The sequence below is a fragment of the Megascapheus bottae genome, chromosome 24 (assembly GCF_031878675.1).
Source record: "Megascapheus bottae isolate mThoBot1 chromosome 24, mThoBot2.hap1, whole genome shotgun sequence".
In the NCBI taxonomy this organism is placed as follows: Eukaryota; Metazoa; Chordata; class Mammalia; order Rodentia; family Geomyidae; genus Megascapheus; species Megascapheus bottae.
The window spans coordinates 8,489,748-8,507,950 of record NC_143532.1 but is presented as its reverse complement, the minus strand read 5'-3'; the positions used below and the strand labels follow the sequence as shown (position 1 = coordinate 8,507,950).

At 41.3% G+C, this 18,203-nt stretch overlaps 1 protein-coding gene across 2 annotated transcripts in view; it reads left to right on the top strand.

Annotated features, from left to right (window-relative positions):
* Hydin (HYDIN axonemal central pair apparatus protein) overlaps positions 1-18,203 on the top strand; it is a 248,285-nt gene that overhangs the window by 219,117 nt on the left and 10,965 nt on the right. For both annotated transcript variants that reach the window (XM_090357298.1, XM_090357297.1), the window contains 10 exons: positions 966-1,178; positions 1,646-1,784; positions 4,696-4,861; positions 7,342-7,489; positions 8,486-8,693; positions 9,094-9,315; positions 11,933-12,102; positions 13,897-14,095; positions 14,707-14,865; positions 17,101-17,378. In XM_090357298.1, coding sequence (XP_090213424.1) covers positions 966-1,178; positions 1,646-1,784; positions 4,696-4,861; positions 7,342-7,489; positions 8,486-8,693; positions 9,094-9,315; positions 11,933-12,102; positions 13,897-14,095; positions 14,707-14,865; positions 17,101-17,378 — 1,902 coding nt within the window. The remainder of the gene's footprint in view (positions 1-965; positions 1,179-1,645; positions 1,785-4,695; positions 4,862-7,341; positions 7,490-8,485; positions 8,694-9,093; positions 9,316-11,932; positions 12,103-13,896; positions 14,096-14,706; positions 14,866-17,100; positions 17,379-18,203) is intronic.

Genomic DNA, 18,203 nt, shown 5'->3' with positions numbered 1-18,203 from the left:
CTTAAGAAAAGAGCTCAGAACTATGTCTTGCACACAATAAGCATAGTAAATGCTAGATGGTTGAAGGGAGTGTGGAGTTGGTGGCTTGGTGGTGCTGATATACTTATTAAGGAGTTGCCAAGTAAGATTAAAGCTAGTCAGCTACACTTGACAGCAAACATACCTGATGGGATACTCACTTTTGGATAAAGTTCCAAAGAGAACACCTATCTTGCTAAGAAATTATCTGATCCACGGTCAGGAACTGTCAAAGCCCTGGGAGTCCCTGAAGTCATGCCACAGAAACTCCTCCATTCCTCTATTTAGTCCTATGATGGAGAGTCTGCTCAAGTCTGTTCACCTCCAAGGCATTTGGAAACTATTTTAGAATTTTCAGGATTTTGCAGGGGGATAGTCCTGAGGCTTGATCCCCCTGAGCTTTTATGTATCAGGCTAGCACACTACCACTTGAGCCACAGCTTTACTTCCAGCTTTTTTTTTCTTTCTTTTTTGTAGTTTAGTGGAGATGAATCTCACAGACTTTTCCTGTACAGTCTGGCTTCAAACTGAGATCCTCAGATCTCAGCCTCCTGCCTTCAGCACCCATCCTCTAGGCTTTTTTAATTTTTTTCTAAATAGCTCACTAAATATCTGTGAAAGAACCCAGAGGGTAAGACTGTGTATTTTTTTAATTTACCAAGGTATTTTTAAATAGGAAGATTTTACCATTGATAGACATAATTTACTTTCATATTTCTGTAGTAATCCTGACACTCAGTCTATTTACTCATTTAGCAGTTAAAGAATGAATATCTACTATGGGCTATAGACCAGTCAAAGCACCTAGAGGTAGTGATATCAGAAAGTGAGACAAACTCATTTTCTACACACAGTGATCACTCCAATCGCAATAATCATTTCCAACCAAGACAGCAACAAAGGATTATAAAATAAAACCTCAATAAACAATAACCTTATTCTCTCAGGATTCCCAACCTGCCACCTGGACTGCAGGGTCCAACCATAGTAGCAAAAGGGAGAAGTGCCTTACCCATATGCCATTTTGACCTGAAAGACTCAGACTATATCACCGGGCATCGGCGAAACCCAGAGCTCCGAGGGTATGGTGTGGGGCCTCTGGATCCAAGCACCAAAGTGATCGAGTTCACCAGTGTGGGAGTTGGAGGGAAGAATCTCCGGTGAGTTGGCTGTCTCAGAACTGGTTGAATTCCTATCAGGCAATACTTCAAAAAGGCCAGAGGAAAAATAAAGTGAAACAAGCTAGACTGATTTCTATAAGCAGGCCTGATATCTTGATCAAAGTTTTGGAGGTTTGACATTAGAGAACTGCTACTTGAAAGCATCTGAATTTTGTCTCCATAGTTTTGACTGTGAAAAAAAATTTAGTATATCTAAAGGTATAATTCCCTGACTGCTCTCTTGACTACAGAGCATCACTGGAACACCCTCGTCCTCATCTGTTACTCTCAAGTCCAGAATATGAGTTGTACTTCGAATCTTAGCTCAGATGCCATTTTCATTTCTGCAGTAACAAAGAGCTAAGAACAATTCTGGTTCCCCTTAGAAGGCCAAACTCTAAGAAAATGTTATTAATTTTCAGTCTCCTCCCTTCACTTTCTACTATCAATTTTTCCTCTTTGACCAGGACCTTTACAATCCTGAATCCAACCAATAGCACCTACTCCTTCTCCTGGGTCTCTGAAGAAATTGAAGGTTTCCAGAACACTCCAGCCTTCACATGCCTGACAGAAAAGGGCTTTGTCCACCCTGAAAAGAAAGCTGAGGTATGTGTAGATCAGGATCTTTCAACCCAGGCTTAGACCATACCAGCCGTCTTTGCATAACAAGTGTGGAGAGTGAGAACTGCCTAAGAGCACATCAATCAACAATAATTTATTTAGAGGCTACTATTCTGCACATTGGACAATCCTTATGAACAGCACAGTCCTGGACTGTTTTGACCAGCCATGGAGAAAGCAAAAGCTCTAGTATGTGTACTTCTAAAAGAATTGAGGAAAGGATCACAGCTGGGCATAGTGGCTCATGCCTGTAATCCTAGCTACTCAGGAGGCTAAGATCTGAGGATAGCAGTTCAAAGCCAGCCTGGGTATTAAAGTCCATCAGAAAACTGGAAGTAGTGCTGTGGCTCAAAGAGTAGGACAGTAGCCTTGGGCTGAAGAGCTCAGGGACAATGCCCAGACCCAGAGTTCAAACCCCAGAACTGACAGAAAAAAAAGAAAAAAAAAGAAAAGGATCAGGTTCATGTGTCTAATACTTATAATCCTAGCTACTCAGGAGGCTGAGATCTGAAGACCATGTTTCAAAGTCAAGACAGGCAGAAAACTCCATGAAACTCTATCTACAATTAACCAGCAAACTGCTAGACTAGAGTTGTGACTCAAGTAATAGAATGCCAATAATGAACAAGAAAATAGTGAGGGGCCGGGAGTTTGGCCTAGTGGTAGAGTGCTTGCCTAGCATGCACAAAGACCCGGGTTCAATTCCTCAGTACCACATACATAGCAAAAAGCCGGAAATGGTGTTGAGGCTCAAGTGGTAGAGCTCTAGCCTTGAGAGTCTAAGGACCGTGCTCAGGCCCTGAGCTCAAGCCCAGAACTAGCAAAAAAAAAAACAAAATGCCTCGAGAATATCAGGCCCTGAGTTCAAACCCAGTACCAGTATACACACACACCCCCCCACACACTTGAGAATGAAAGAGAATGCTGAGATGAATAATGTCAAAATACATTATGTCTGTATTTTAAAATCAATAATAGGCTTGGAATGTGGCTTAGTGGTAGAGTGCTTACCTAGCATGCATAAAAGCCCTGGGTTTGATTCCTTAGTGCCACATAAACAGAAAAAGCGAGAAGTGGCACTGTGGCTCAAGTGGTAGAGTGCTAGCCTTGAGCAAACGAAGCTCAGAAATAGTGCCCAGGCCCTGAGTTCAAGCCCCAGAACTGGCAAAAAATAAATAAATAAAATGAATATTATTCAAGCAGCATAAGGGAACTAGACATAAATATCTGGAGATTCAAGAAGCAACGTGTTGTATTTGATCAAGGGGAAGGTAACAAACAGTGAAAGGACACTAATATATTTTTTCCTTATACCAAAGAGTAAAACACAAAAATAGAATCAAGTCCTGTGACTTAGTCCTTTCCGTTTCCTCGGTAACACAGGGGAAGAGGACAGCTTTACCTATGAATCTGCTGACTAAAACAAGTCTGTGGGTTCCATGCCCAAGAATTCTTCAGAAAACATCTTAGAGATAGAAACAAATCCATGAAACGAAAGTTGTGCATTCAGAGGCCTTCAGAAAAGTCACCCAAATGAATGAATCAGAGCAGCAATAGGGAATGTTGGGCACCAAGAGCAGATGCTGCAGCTCGCTGGCAGATGACTACATAGACAGGTGGGCTTAGGGTGGCTTTTTCTCCCAAACTTTTCTGGAGAAACCTAAATTCCACACTTCTATGCTAATCTTTCTGCTACATGCTGGTGGTGAGTTCAGTGTTTTTTAACCCCTCCCAACTAAATGAAACATATGTAAATATACTTCTCACTTGCTTTGGACCTCTGCACAGGGTCAGTATGCAGGCCGTCTACTTAAGCATGACACAATCCAAGAGCTGGAACTACCAGAAGCATGGTCCTGCTTGGATGTGACATTCTGCCCCACATCAAAGATGCCACCAGACCCCTAAAGAGAGAAGTTGTAGAATTCATCATCTGGGGTCATGCTGGTCCTTGGATGATAGTAGTGTTACTGAAGTGGCACATCCCTAGACCACCTCCCATGCATCATCCTGGTATTCACATGGACAGTGTAGGTTCACTTGCCTTATTACTTTCTGACCACATTCCACTGGTCCTCCATTCAGTCCTGACTAATCAACTCAGAGACTCGTGCTAGTTAAGTTAGAATCACATAAGGACCTGGGGCAGCTTTAGAGATTGAACTTTCCTTCCAAGTCTCTATCTCATTAGCAATCTACTCTATTCTCTGTTGAGCAGTTTTTCCCCTCTTGTTCATTTATGTTTCATGGCTTTGTAACTTCACTTAGCAAATGGATTATGGCATTCCATGGCCAAGATCTCTTTCCTGGCATCTTTCCCCTCATCCTCACTCTGCTAGCCACTTCTGACAGGAAAATTTGGTTCCCCTGTTATTCAGGTTGAATTGGGCTGTGTGCCAGTCTGTTAATAAACATGTGTGTTGTCATTTGGGGATTAATGCCAACCTCTCACTAAGAAACAACCATTTCTAACCAAAGACATGAGAGAGACTATGACAACTTAGCTCAGATTCTTGAAGGACATGTGAGCAGAACAAGCAGTGATGCTGTGGTGCAGACATACTGATGTGTTCTTTTTTTGGGGGGGGTGGGGCTTGAACTCTGGCCTGGGCACTGTCCCTGAGCTCTTCAGCTCAAGGCTACTGTCCTACCCTTGAGCCATATCCTCACTTCCTGTTTTCTAGCTTTGTATTGCCCAAGCTGGCTTTGAACCATGATCCTCAGATCTCAGCCTCCTGAGTAGCTAGGATTACAGACGTGAGCCACCACGCCCAGCCATACCTACATATTCTTATAGAGAATACCTTATAGAAATGTAGCAATAACCTGGGAAGGTCAACTCTTCTGACCCCAATAAGAAAACCAATGTGCTTTCACCATCATTTTGTCTTCTTAGATTGTGTTTCAGTTCATGCCATCCCACCTGGATATCACAGAAGCATTGTGGACTTTCTTGATTCCTGAACACAACATCTCAGTACCCTTCCTTTTAGTGGGTAAAACTACTGATCCTCTCATCTCTCTGGATAAGTCACACCTCAACTTCAGTTCTCTCCTCATTGGTAAGGCTGACCCATTGGTTTGTATTCAATTGGCATCAGCTAAGATGATCAAGAGCTCCAGAGCACTTCTAGTGTCTTCCAGAAGCATACTAAAAGGCAGGAAGCCTTTTGCACTTTTCAAAAAGCCACCAAGAAAGAGGAAGGGGGTTGGGGCTGTAACTCAGTGGTAGAGTGCCTTCCTAGCATTTGCAAGGCCCTGCATTGGACCCTACCCCCAAGCATTGCAAAAGCAAGCAAACAAAAACTTCTTGGCAGAAATCTGTAATGTTTCTTTTCTTTTTTTTGTCAAGCAGGGGACTTGAGCTCAGGGCCTGGGCACTATCCCTGAGCTCTTTTGCTCCAGGCTAGTGCTCTACTACTTTGAGCCACAGCTCTACTCCACTTTTGGTTTTGGATGGTTACTTGGAGATAAGCATTTTGTGGACGTTCCTGCCTGGGTGGCTTTGAACCATGATTCTCAAATCTCAGTCTCCTGAATTGCTGGGATTACAGGCATAAGCCACCAGTGCCCAGCTATTTTTCAATATAATTTCTATCCTATGGCATGTGTCTATGTCTCTAGGGTTTAAACTCATGGCTTCATACTTGCTAGGCAGATGTTCTGCTTTATACCTCTAGTCCTTTTTGCTCTGGTTATTTTTGAGATTAAAGTATCACCTTTTCACCAGGCCAACCAGGACTGTGATCTTCCTATTTACATTTCCCATCTTAACTGGGACAACTGATACAAATAACCACATACAACTTTTGTTTGTGTTGAAATGAGGATCTCCTGAACTGTTTTTGCTAGGGCTAGTTTTATACTAAAATCCTGAAACTCTCAATCTCCCAAGGATTACAGACATGAGCCGCTATCTCCCAGCTCCATCAAATATCGTTTAAAGCCACATATTTATAAACCATAATTATGAAATAATGAATATATAAATATATAATGAATTACAAAATAATGAACAATAGTTGACATTCCCTATTGCTACCTTTCTCCCCACTCATCTTCTTACTCTTTGTTTCCATTAAAGGAAATGATTATTATTAGTTGGGTATGTTTTATATGCATATTATTTCCTAACATTTCATGTAAGTTGGTGGAGTGTCATTTGTTAAGATTTTGAGCAACTAAATGAGCAGTGTTACATGAGAAAAATTGTTGAAGAATTATATTGAGTGTGCATTTATAGTGTTCATTTATTAGTTCCATCTGTCTTCAAATGCCTCCTTTACCCCCAACATTGTGGTGTATTTATTGTTTTCTTGATCTGTGCCACACTGATCAGATTTCTCTTCCATTCTTTCATACATTCATTAGTCCTTAATAAGCCCCTGATGTAGCCCAGATGTTTGTTGGGGAGCTGAGAAAGCACTAAAATAAAGCACAGACTTAGGAAAATTAGGTCAATTTCCAATTGTAATAATAGCATGTTACACAATAAAATAAATACTAGTGTCAGATAACAATAAACAATGTGTTACTGTACATGTGATCCATGCAATATTTGGAGCCTAATTATATACTATAGACTTATTTATTTATATACTATAGACTCATTATTTTATTTATAGACTTTATTTTACTTATAGACTTATTATTATATACTATAGACTTATTACTTACTAAATCTGACAACTGTAACCCAACTAAAGATTGAAGAGGGGAGAATATTGGATAAATTGATTCTAAATTTTACATGGGTAAATAGAGGTACAATAGCCAGTGGAAAAAAGAAACTAATGCAGGAAATGTGTTAGCAGAGGGTATGTGGGCAGGAAACTCCTGGCATACCGAAAGTCTATTGTAAAAAAATATCAAAGCCAAACAACAGTGGCTCATGGCTGTAATCTTGACTATTTGGGAGATGGAGACACGCCAGCCTGGATAGAAAACCATGAGATTCCATCTCAAAGACTCATGCCTGTTAGTCCAGCGACAGCAAGACTAAATAGGATCTTGATTTAAGCACAGTCCTAGGCAAGAAGTAAGACCTTATCTCAAAAACAAGTGCACACAAAGAGAAGGAGGGAAGCTAGAGACATAGCTTGGGAATAGAAGGCTTGTCTAGCAGGTGCAAGGCCCTAAGATCAAACAGAAATTATTTATAGAGATGAGGGCAGTTAGCGGACCAATCAGAAAGTGAAGCCTCCATTTACAGAACATTACAACCAGGGTTTGAAGGAGCACAGGAAGAAAACAGTGTCACCAGAATCTCAGGAAAGCTGTGACCAGAGCAGCAGAGCCACCCAGCAGGGACAAACAGTCGATGAAAAGGGAAGACATGGAGTCCACCAAGGTAGGAAGATCACATGGAAAGCAAAGAGAATAAGAAGAGGGATAGACAATGGCTAGGGAGTTGAAACTAGGAGGGAACCAAAGTTGAGGTTTCTTCTACAAAGGCTTCCATTTGCCTGTGGAGTAGTATCTGCTGAGATATTTCAGCCAGCAAACAAGAGGCCTCCACTGAGGGTAGCTGCTTTCTCCGCAGGCAGAGAAGCCAGGGAGTCTGTGCAAATTATCAACAAGGAGGAGCAAGGGTTCAACTTTGCCTTCCTTGACAACTCTCGGTATTCTGAAGGGTTCCGCAACAACCTGGTTGTATGTCCCATGGAAGGCTGGATTGCACCACTGTCCAGGTAAAGAAAATGGAAGGGCTCTAGGTGAGTGCGCCCAACATGGCAGAGGCTTGAGGCCTGCTATCTAGGAGAATTGCTTAGAAAATCCCTCCCAACTAATATTTAGAGATTACCTCTGACCTACTTACTCCATGGGGTTTATTATATTACCTCTGACCTACTTAACTTCATGGGGTTTTCTTGATGAATTATGGAATGTTGAGAATTATAAGGTCTTATCCTCCATATTTTTTTTTATTCTTGTTGTCTTTTCCTGTCTAGTTGATGTGTGAATCTGCAGAGTAATATCTAGCTTTACCTGGAAAACTATCTTTATACTCCCATATAATTTGAAGTACTTTTCTTAACTATATTTGTGTGTACTCACATGCATGGAAGTACTAGAGCTTGAACTCAGAGCCTGGGTGCTATTCCTTTGCTATTTCTTTCAAGACTGGTATTCTACCACTTGAACCATAACACTACTTCATTATTCTTTTTTTCCAGTCCTGGGCTTGAGCTCAGGGCCTGAGCAGCACTGTCCTTGGACTTTCTCAAAGCTAGAGCTCTACCACTTGGGCCAGAACACCATTTCTGGCTTTTTTCTATGTATGTGGTACTGAGGAATCGAACCTGGGTCTTCATGCATGGTTGGCAATCACTCTACCACTAGGCCAAACTCCTGGCCCAGCATTACTTAATTTTTAGTAATTTTTTTTCATTCCATATTTGCTAATTCAATGGACTCATTTTTTTTTTGCCAGTCCTGGGCTTCAACTCAGGGCCTGAGCACTGTCCTTGGACTTTCTCAAGGCTAGAGCTCTACCACTTGAGCCTGAGCACCACTTCCGGCTTTTTTCTATGTATGTGGTACCGAGGAATTGAACCCAGGTCTTCATGCATGCTAGGCAAGCACTCTACTACTAGGCCAAACTCCCAGCCCTGGACTCATTTTTTTAAATCAGATTTTAACTAGTCATGTTAGTCAGCTAAATCCACTGTCTTGTTCACAACCAGGTTCTCAATTGATATTTTCTTCACACCAAAGCAAGAAGGAGAAGTGAACTTCAATTTGATCTGCAATGTGAAAAAGAAAGTCCACCCTCTGACATTAAATGTCAAGGCTGAGGGCTATACTATGAATGCCGAAGTCCAGTTCAAGGACAGGAATGGTGTCATCACTACCTTGACACCTGACCAGACCAACATCACCAATTTCTATGAGGTAAAGGTGTGAAAGACCTTTTTCCGATTCCATGCTTTACTAGGAAAGGTGATCAAGCGATTATGAGCTGAGTCTTTCTGTCTCAAATGCCAGAGACCAACAGCTCCATCTCCACAATGCACAAAGTTATGGTATGAATGACTTTTCTTACTTTATTTTTCAGTGGGCAAGAATATTTATATTAAACATCCGAGAAAGCTGTTTGAATACCAAGAGATCTCAGTATTCAATTATCAACTTACACTGGGGATATAAGAACACCTCAACACTTGTTAGCTCTTGCAGAGTATCTGACAACATTAAGCTTAATACCCAGTTCACCCAGTCATCCACCCAAAGGATACTCTTCGCCCAGCGAAGGGAACTGTGATTTACATTCACTGTTCTCTCTGTTTTTCAGGTGGAATTAAATGAATGTATCCAGTGTGAATTCAGCCTTATCAACACAGGAAAGTTCAGCTTTAGTTTCCAGGCAGAACTTTCTGGGCCTAAAACCCTATTGCAGTACTTGGAGTTTTCACCCATTGATGGTTCTGTGGATGTAGGGCAGAGTGAGCATGCTATATTATGCTTCCAGCCATTTCAGAAATGTGTCTTGAAGGGCCTGGAACTCAAAATCAAGGTAAGACCATTTGTCCAAATGGTTAAAGAACGTATAGCATGCTGTGCTGACAGGATAATTATCCTGTGTATTCTATCTCCTCCACCTGTTCAGAGCTCCTGTTGGAGAGTTGTCTTGGAGACAGCCCCACTATCTACAACTCAAAACACTTCCTCCATGATTGAAGTGCCTAGTGAGTAAGTGCTAATTGCACTGAAATACTCCAGATGCTAGAGTAAATGAGAGAGACAGGAGAGCATATGGGCAATATTTACCAAGGTAATTATTGAATGAAAAGACAAAAATAGTGAAGTCAGTAGGAATGGCAGAGAAGAGTATCTGAAAAGCTACTCTTCCAGAACAATGAGAACACAGATTAAAAAATAGTCTGCAGATAGATTAATAGGTATCTATGACATACAAACCCTCAGCCTAATTTCAGTGATTATATATAGAGATTCCCTTATTGAATACTTGTTTGTTAACTGTGTCATTTGAAATATGATATAAAAATCAATGTTAAATTCTTTATTAAAAAATACTCTATAGACATAATGTTTTATTTCATAAACTAATATATATCTATGACATACAAACCCTTAGCCTAATTTTAATTAAGTTCTAAAAACTAAGTGCCAGTGATTATATATAGATTCCCTTCTTGAACACGTTTGTTAAACCTGTCATTTGAAATATGATGTAAAAATTAATGTTAATAAATTCTTTAATTAAAAATATATATATACATATCAATTAAAAAATAGTCTTCGGGATGCCAGTGACTCATGCCTGTAATCCTGGCTACTCAAGAGGCTGAGGTCTGAGGATCAAGGTTCAAAGACAACCCTGGTAGAAAAGTCCCCAGGAGATTCTTACCTCCAATTAACTACTCAAAAATAGGAAGTGACACTGTGAATCAAAGTGGTATAGCTCTAGCCTTGAGCAAAAGAGAGGATAGCACCCAGGCCCTGAGTTCAAGGCCCACAACTGACAAAAAATAATTAAATAAATAATTTTCAAAATCAGTGTTTTCAAAACTCTGCAAATCAATCATAAACCTGCAACAATTCTTGGAGTACTTATTCAAGAACAATGATTAGATATCCCAATAGTGATCTTCGTGATAGCTTAATTTATACTAGTCCAGATCATTTTCTTCCAGCTCTTCAGTAGCTTTAAAAACCATAACAGGGGGCCGGGAGTTTGACCTAGTGGTTAAAGTGCTTGCCTAGCATGCGCAAAGACCCAGGTTCGATTCCTTGGTACCACATACATACAAAAAAGCTGGAAGTGGTGCTGAGGCTCAAGTGGTAGAGCTCTAGCCTTGAGAAAGTCCAAGGACAGTGCTCAGGCCCTGAGCTCAAGCCCAGGACTGGCAAAAAAAAAAAAAAAACCCATAACAGGTCTATAATAAAAAGGTATCAGATTACAGAAACGGGAGAGCAAGCTTGGAGCTCCCTAAAAGACCACTATAAATTATCTACTCAATAGAAATTCAAGGAAACTTCCCCTCGCAGCAAAGCTACTCCTAGAGCTTTCACTGATTTGACCTGACTCAGCACCTAGAAAAAATGATCCTCAAATCTGTGGCCTTGTACATAGTAAACAAGTGCCCTGCCATTGTGCCACATCCATAGCCCTTAGTTTTTTTATAGGTTGTTACTGTATAACCCAGGCTGGCCTCAAACTTCAGATCCTCCTGCCTCAAACCTCCTGAGTGTAGGATTGTAGCACCCAGATGATTCAGAGAGGTTTTTCCAAGACATTTACTTGATGTGTCTAGCTTTTCCCTTGTGTGATATCTGTTTAAAAATATCTGAGGGAGCCCAGCGTAATGGCTCACACCTATAATCCTAGCTATTCAGGAGGCTGAGGTCTGAGAATTATGGTTCAAAGCCAGCCCTGGCACTAAAGAACGTGAGACCCTTATCTCCAATTAACCACTAGAAAAATGGGAAGTGGGGCTGTGACTCAAGGGGTATGGCAGTAGCCTTGAGCTGAAGAGCTCAGGGACAGCACCCAGGCCCAGAGTTCAAGCTCCATGATCCACAAAAAAAAACCTGGGGGCCAAGAGTTTGGCCTAATGGTAGAGTTCTTGCTTAGCATGCACAAAGACCCAGCTTCAAGTCCTCAGTACCACATACATAGAAAAAGCTGGAAATGGTCCTCTGGCCCAAGAGGTAGAGCTCTAGTCTAGAGAAAAGCCCAGCGACAGTGTTCAGGCCTTGAGATCAAGCCCCAGGACTGGCAAAAAATAAATAAAAATAAAAAAGTCTGGGGCTGGGAGTTTAGCTAGTGGTAGAGTGCTTGCCTAGCATGCATGAAGACCCGAGTTTGATTCCTCGGTACCACATACATAGAAAAAAGCCAGAAATGGTGCTGTAGCTCAAGTGGTAGAGCTCTAGTCTTGAGAAAAGCCCAAGGATGGTACCCAGACCCTGAGTTCAAGGCCCAGGACTGGAAAAAAAAAAACAAAAAATCTGGTTTGTACCCAGAGCTTTTCATAAAGAAACCCTAACCTGCTGAATCTGAATCTCTGGAGATGGAGGCCTGAGTCCTTTTAAATACCAGCCATTTTCCTCTATCCCCTGTGAATGCAAATGTCTTCTCCTCCTAATCATTTTCTTCATCCCCACAGATCAACCATGGCCCAACATTCACATGTAGCATCCTAGGCTGTGCTGTAAGCCCAGCAGTCCATTTCTCCTTCACCAGCTACAACTTTGGAACCTGCTTCATCTACCAAGCTGGGATGCCACCGTATACACAGATCCTAGTCATCACCAACAAGGAAGAAACAGCCATGAGGTAAGTAGACTTCATTAACAGAGCATCTAAATGATTCTGTAGCTCCTTGTAGTTCCCTCAGACTCCACCATATAGGTAAGGAATTGTGGGAAAGAATCTAACATCAGTGAACATAAATTTGGGTTCCTGATCCTACCACTAAGACTAACACATGGACTGTCATGAGCTGCTTATTAACAGTCCTCTTCCTGAAGTGCTAAAGACGATATCAAATGGAGAATATCAAAAGGGAAATTTCCATAGCATCCGTTTATTTGTCTCACACAATATATATGTGAGTTTTTCTGCAGCAAATACTAATGTTTGAAATATTAAAGAGTGCATTTCTCTATAGTAAATAACATCTCTGTACTGAGTTCCAATTCCTATTCAACATCTCTACACCATCCCTGTAGAATGCTCCAGACCAAATGACATAGAATATCACTAGGCTCAGAAATCTGGGATAGAGGCTCAGTCTCTGTATCAGTACTAAAAGGAACTTTCTACAATGATAAAAAAAAAAGTAGTTTATCTGTCTAACGAGCTAGTTTTATCATTGCTAGAACAAAATACCAAACAACAAAATACCGGAACAACCGATTCTTTTATTGTATTATAAAGTAGTTATACAAAGAGATTATAGTTTCATAAGTCAGGTTATATACATAATGCTTCTTGATCAATGTCACCTCATCCATTGTTCACTTCTGTTTTCCCCCTCATCCATATACTCAAGTTATATAGTTCAGTTTTTATACGATATACATTAAATATAATGACAGCATTTGCACCAACAGATTTATATTGTTTATTATTTAAGAAGTTTCAGAGCAGTTCATGTTATAGAAGACAGGAGGCAGATGGAGCAGTAATAAAGAAGGGGCAAGGGCAAGATATAGCCTCCAAGGACACACCCCTAGTGACCTACTTTCTTCCACCTTCCATAATTTTACCATCTCACAATAGTCTATTCAAATTTTTAATCCATTTGATTAAAGTATTGATTAGGTCAGAATCTCCTAAGTATCTCTCAGCTCAATCAAGCTGACAATCAAGATTAATTGTTTCATAGCTAGATACAACTAGGGAATATTTGAAATACTAGAACATTTCAAGTAACTGAATTTTAATTTGATCTTAATTAAGTTAAATACAGATAAGGAAGCAGACTTTCCTAGGTTACCTGGCTTGTTAGTGGGAGAGCCTGAATCTAAACTCTATAACTGTAGAAGATATACTCTTCTCCTCTGTTATTTCTGGGAGCACTTCCTTTATATGGACAGTACAAAATTATGAAGTAAGAGCTGTAATCCTAGCTACTCAGGAGGCTGAAATTTGAGGATTCAGGTCCAAAGCCAGCCTAGGCAGGAAAGACTGTGAAAAAGCTAAAATAGTGCTATGGCTCAAGTGCAGCACCCAGAATTAAAGCCAGGATTAACAAAAAAGAAAGAAAGACAGAATGTATGAATGAATGAATGAACAAAAGAATGAATAAATGAATGAAAGAAATCATGAGGTAACATTATAAAGAAGCAGAATTGCACAGTGAAAAATAGATTGGTCAAGAGGTCATGAGCCTTTGACTTTGAGAGCTGGTTCTGTCTAAATCTCAGGTTGTAACTTGCGTCAAGTAATGTTTCTATGCCTAAGAGAGAATGAGCTAGTCACTGCTGTCATGTGTGTCATATTTTCCTGATTCTAGGACAGCACAGGAAATGTTGGTCTCCAATTTATACAGAGTCATAGAGGCTATATCAGTACCTCTATGTCAACCTTCTCAGATTATATCCCTTCTTCTTGATTTTTCCCCAGCATAGACTGTTCATACACCAATACCAACTATCTGGAGGTAGACTTCCATGTGGATGTGATAAAGCCAGGAATGACATTGGAGGTTCCAATCATCTTTTATCCTAGAGAAAGTATCAGCTACCGAGAACTCATCCCCTTTGAAATCAATGGACTCTCTCAACAAATAGTTGAGATCAAAGGGAAAGGTACAGAAATGAAGGTAAGAGAAAGTGAGAGGCACTAGGGCTTGGCTCCTTTCTTTTCCCCTTTCCTAGCCTCCTTTGCCCACCTGAGCACACCTTTCCTCCCCTTTCATGTCTGTGCTCCCGGGATTGTTCCATTGGAGATCAACCAGCCCCACAAGATTGTGTCCCTAATCACAAAAAGTAGGGAATTGGCCAGGCACCAGTGACTCATGCTTATAATCCCAGCTACTCAGGAAGCTGAGATCTGAGATGATCATGATTCAAATCCATCCCAGAGAGAAAAGTCTGTGACATTCTTATCTCTAACATCAAAAAGTAGAAGTGGAATTGTGGCTCAAGTAGTAGAGTACCAATCTTGAGCAAAAGACTCAGACCCTGAATTCAAACCACAGAAGTGAAGACAAGAAAAGAAAATGAAAGGATAGGAGGGGGAGGGGAAAAGGAAGGAAGAAAAAGAAGGAAGGAAGGAAGGAATTAAGAGAGGGATAATGGGAGAGAAGGGGAAGGAAAATGAATAAAATTAACTCACTGAATGGTAGGGATGACTCTTGCCTCACTGGAATAATGTATTCTATTTATTTTTCTCATAACTAATAAGCCCTTCTTCCTGTTTCTTGACCCACAGCTTTTAGTCATAGATCCAGCCAATAAGATTGTGAAGTTAGGAGCTGTCCTGCCAGGGCAGGTTATAAAGAAAACTATTTCCATCCTGAACAACAGCCTGGCCCAAATCACATTTAACCAATCAGTCCTATTTTCTACTCCAGAACTTCAGGAACCCAAGGTTAGTGCTCAGGTGGGACTGGGGGAGTTCTCAGGGTCTTCTTCATGTTTCCTAACAATAAAAATGACTATGCAGGCAACACTAACAGCTCACATGCCATTGTATATCTAGAATGTCCAGACTAGCCTAAGAGGATTGTGTGCTAATCTCAGATCTTTTATCCAAAATCAGTATGGGATTAGTATTTTTCATATTCACATTTTACATTTTCATATCACCGTCCCTGTCAATTGTTTGTTTATATCTACACTATATAAATGGACAAATTCTCAATTTTTGCTAATTCCAAAGCAGAAAATTTCCCATATATATATATATATATATATATATATATATATATATATGGCCAGGTGCCATTGGCTTAATCTTGGCTACTCAGGAGACTAAGATCTGAAGATCACAATTCAAAGCCAGCCCAGGCAGGAAAGTCCATGAGACTCTTTATCTTTAGGAAACCAGAAGTGCAGCTGTGGCTCAAAGTGGTACATGAGCATAAAAGCTCAGGGACAGTACCTAATTCCTGACTTCAAGCACCATGGCTGAAAAAAGAGAAAGTATATTTGCATATGCATCTGCCATCTACCCCCTGAAAGGCCATCCTGCTTACCCATCAGCATGATGATTATTACCATTCTCATTGCTAATTCCACGTCTGCAAGGTCCTTTGATACTGGCTGGCCCTTCAGAAATGGATCACATGTGTTTCACGTTGAGGGCTTTCATGTTCCTTCATACACTTCCTTCTTACATTTACAATAAATACATGCTCAGTGCAGGAAACCTAAACGTAACTATGACACAAGCTGTCTGGTGGAGTTCATAGTCTTTTAGGATCACAGACTTATAAACATTCCCAGGAAAACATTGAAACTGGAGAAACAGGATGTGAACTGGAAGCAACACTGCTCAGAGCAAGGCTCAAGGGCTGTGGAAGACCCTGCAGTGCAGAGAGGCCTGGACTGCACATTACAGGGTGAACATCAGATAGTGGGGAGGGGCATCTATGGAGAGCAGAAGTAGTTACACTCCAAAGTATCAGGTTTTCTGAGTAAACAGATGTGAACCAATGTGAAAGGGGTATTGTTGATCACTAAGAGATTTCAGAATGCAAAAACTAGGCGACAAAGCCAGTCATGGCAAGAGGTCCAGTGGCATCTCATCCTACACTGCCTACAGCATCATCCAGATGAGGAAAACTTTGCTTTTTTCTCCTCACTAATCCAATTTAAAGTCTTTGATTTCAGTGGGTTAGAGCCACTAAGAGTTTGCCCATACAAATTCTGCCTCTTACACAGCCAAACCAAAGTCCTCTGAATGACCTGTTCAGATCTTGTCACCCTGAGAATTGTTCCTAACATCATCGTGTGAGAAATCCCTTGGATCATTTTTCTGCTGAAGATTCTTTACTCTTCACTGCAGTCCCCTCATGAGTGACTGTCCAGTGCTCTGACCAGAAAACTTAAGAAACAAACTTTTTTTTTTTTTTGCCAGTCCTGGGGTTGAATTCTGATTCTAGGTGCTGTCCTAAGCCCTTTTGTGCTCAAGGCTAGCATTCTACTGCTTGAACCATTGCACCACTTCCAGTTTTCTGGTGGTTACTTGGAGATAGGAGTCTCATGAACTTTCCTGTCTGGTCTGACTTTGAACCATGATCCTCAGATCTCAGCCTCACAAGTAGCTAGGATTACAGGCGTGAGCCACTGGTACCCAACAGGAACAAACTTTCTTTAGACAGATTTTGACCCGCTTTTTCCCAGGACTATGGGAAATGCAAATTTATGCAATGACTCTCCAACTTTAGAATCACTGAAGGACTTTTGAAAATGCAGATAGGAGGCCATCTCTGGGACACTGACTCAGTGGACCTGAGCAGGAAGAGCCTGGAATTGGCATTGTGTCAGTCCCAGGGAATGATTCTTGAGAAACACTGTTTCCAGAGTTTCCAGAAGGAAGGAAGGGCCCAAAGGCAAGCTGAAAGAGAGCAGGAAAAGGGAATTGGATGCTTATGGTATACTACACATTCTATATGCATGGTCTTGACCTTCACCATAAAGCAAATCACAAAGGGTTTAAGTATGTTCCCAAGGATGCCTTAACTGATTAAAACAGATGTGAGATTTGTTATGTCTTAGACTGAGCCCCAGCAGCTAGACCTCAGGGGCTCAAAGCCCCAGGAGCTTCCTCGCTCTTAGTTGCTGAGTCCAAATTATTTGTTTGTTTGTTTGTTTTGGCCAGGTCATCACCTTGGTGCCTTTCCACAATATCAGCCTGAAGCCCAAAGAAGCCTGTAAAGTGGAAATCACCTTTTCCCCCAAGAAGCGTGTGCCTCCTTTCTCTGAAGAAGTGTTTGTGGAATTCTTGGGGATTCTGTACCCCCTCTTCCTTCTCACCGGCTGCTGCCAAGCTTTGGAGATCTCCCTGGACCAGGATTATCTTCCCTTTGGACCAGTTGTGTACCAGACACAAGCCACACGCCGCGTCCTTATGTTCAATACTGGTGATGTAGGGGCAAGGTAGGACAGCGTGTTGCCCACCCAACACGCAAACACTGCTTGCTTGTTGATTTATTTTTCCATTGTGGAGTTTGAACTCGGCCTGGGCACTGTCCCGGAGTGTCAGGTCTAGTGTTCTATCACTTGAGCCACAGCACCACTTCTGGATTTTGAATGGGTAGTTTGAGGTAAGAATTTCAAACAGGGACTTTTCTGCCTGGGCCAGCTTCAAACCACAATCCTCAGATCTCAGCCTCAGCTAGGGATTGCGTTTTGTCTGGGCCATCCTCAACTACAATCTTCCAATTTACACTCCCCACCATAACTGAGATAACAACTTTTTCCAATGAGATGGGAGAATTGTGATGTTTTTTAGCTGGCTTGGAACTATAATCCAATCTATCTCTGCCTCTTAAGTAGCTAAGATTATAGACATGAGTACTAGCGCCTAGCACAAGTGGATCATTCTTATTAATCAGCCTAGGATCTTCCAGAGTAAGTACCATAGTGTCCCCATGTCATAGATGAAGGGAAGCTCAAGAAGGTGAGATGACTTGCCCGGGACCACACAGCCAGGAAGTAGCAAAGATGGGCTAGGCGTCTAGCTGTATCTGTAACAGCTCATCTTCCCAGACTCTTTCCTCATGAATATTGACCCATCATTGCAATCTGTACATTGTACACCCAAAGGGGTGCTTATCACAAAAGACTCCGTGCGACTGATACCCTGAGGGATACAATATGGCATCTTTTGTCTCCTGCCCACACCAAGTGCCCAACACAGGAATGGCCCCCTGAGGATCATTGGATCCCAATACCACTAGGAATAAATGTAACTCTCACTTT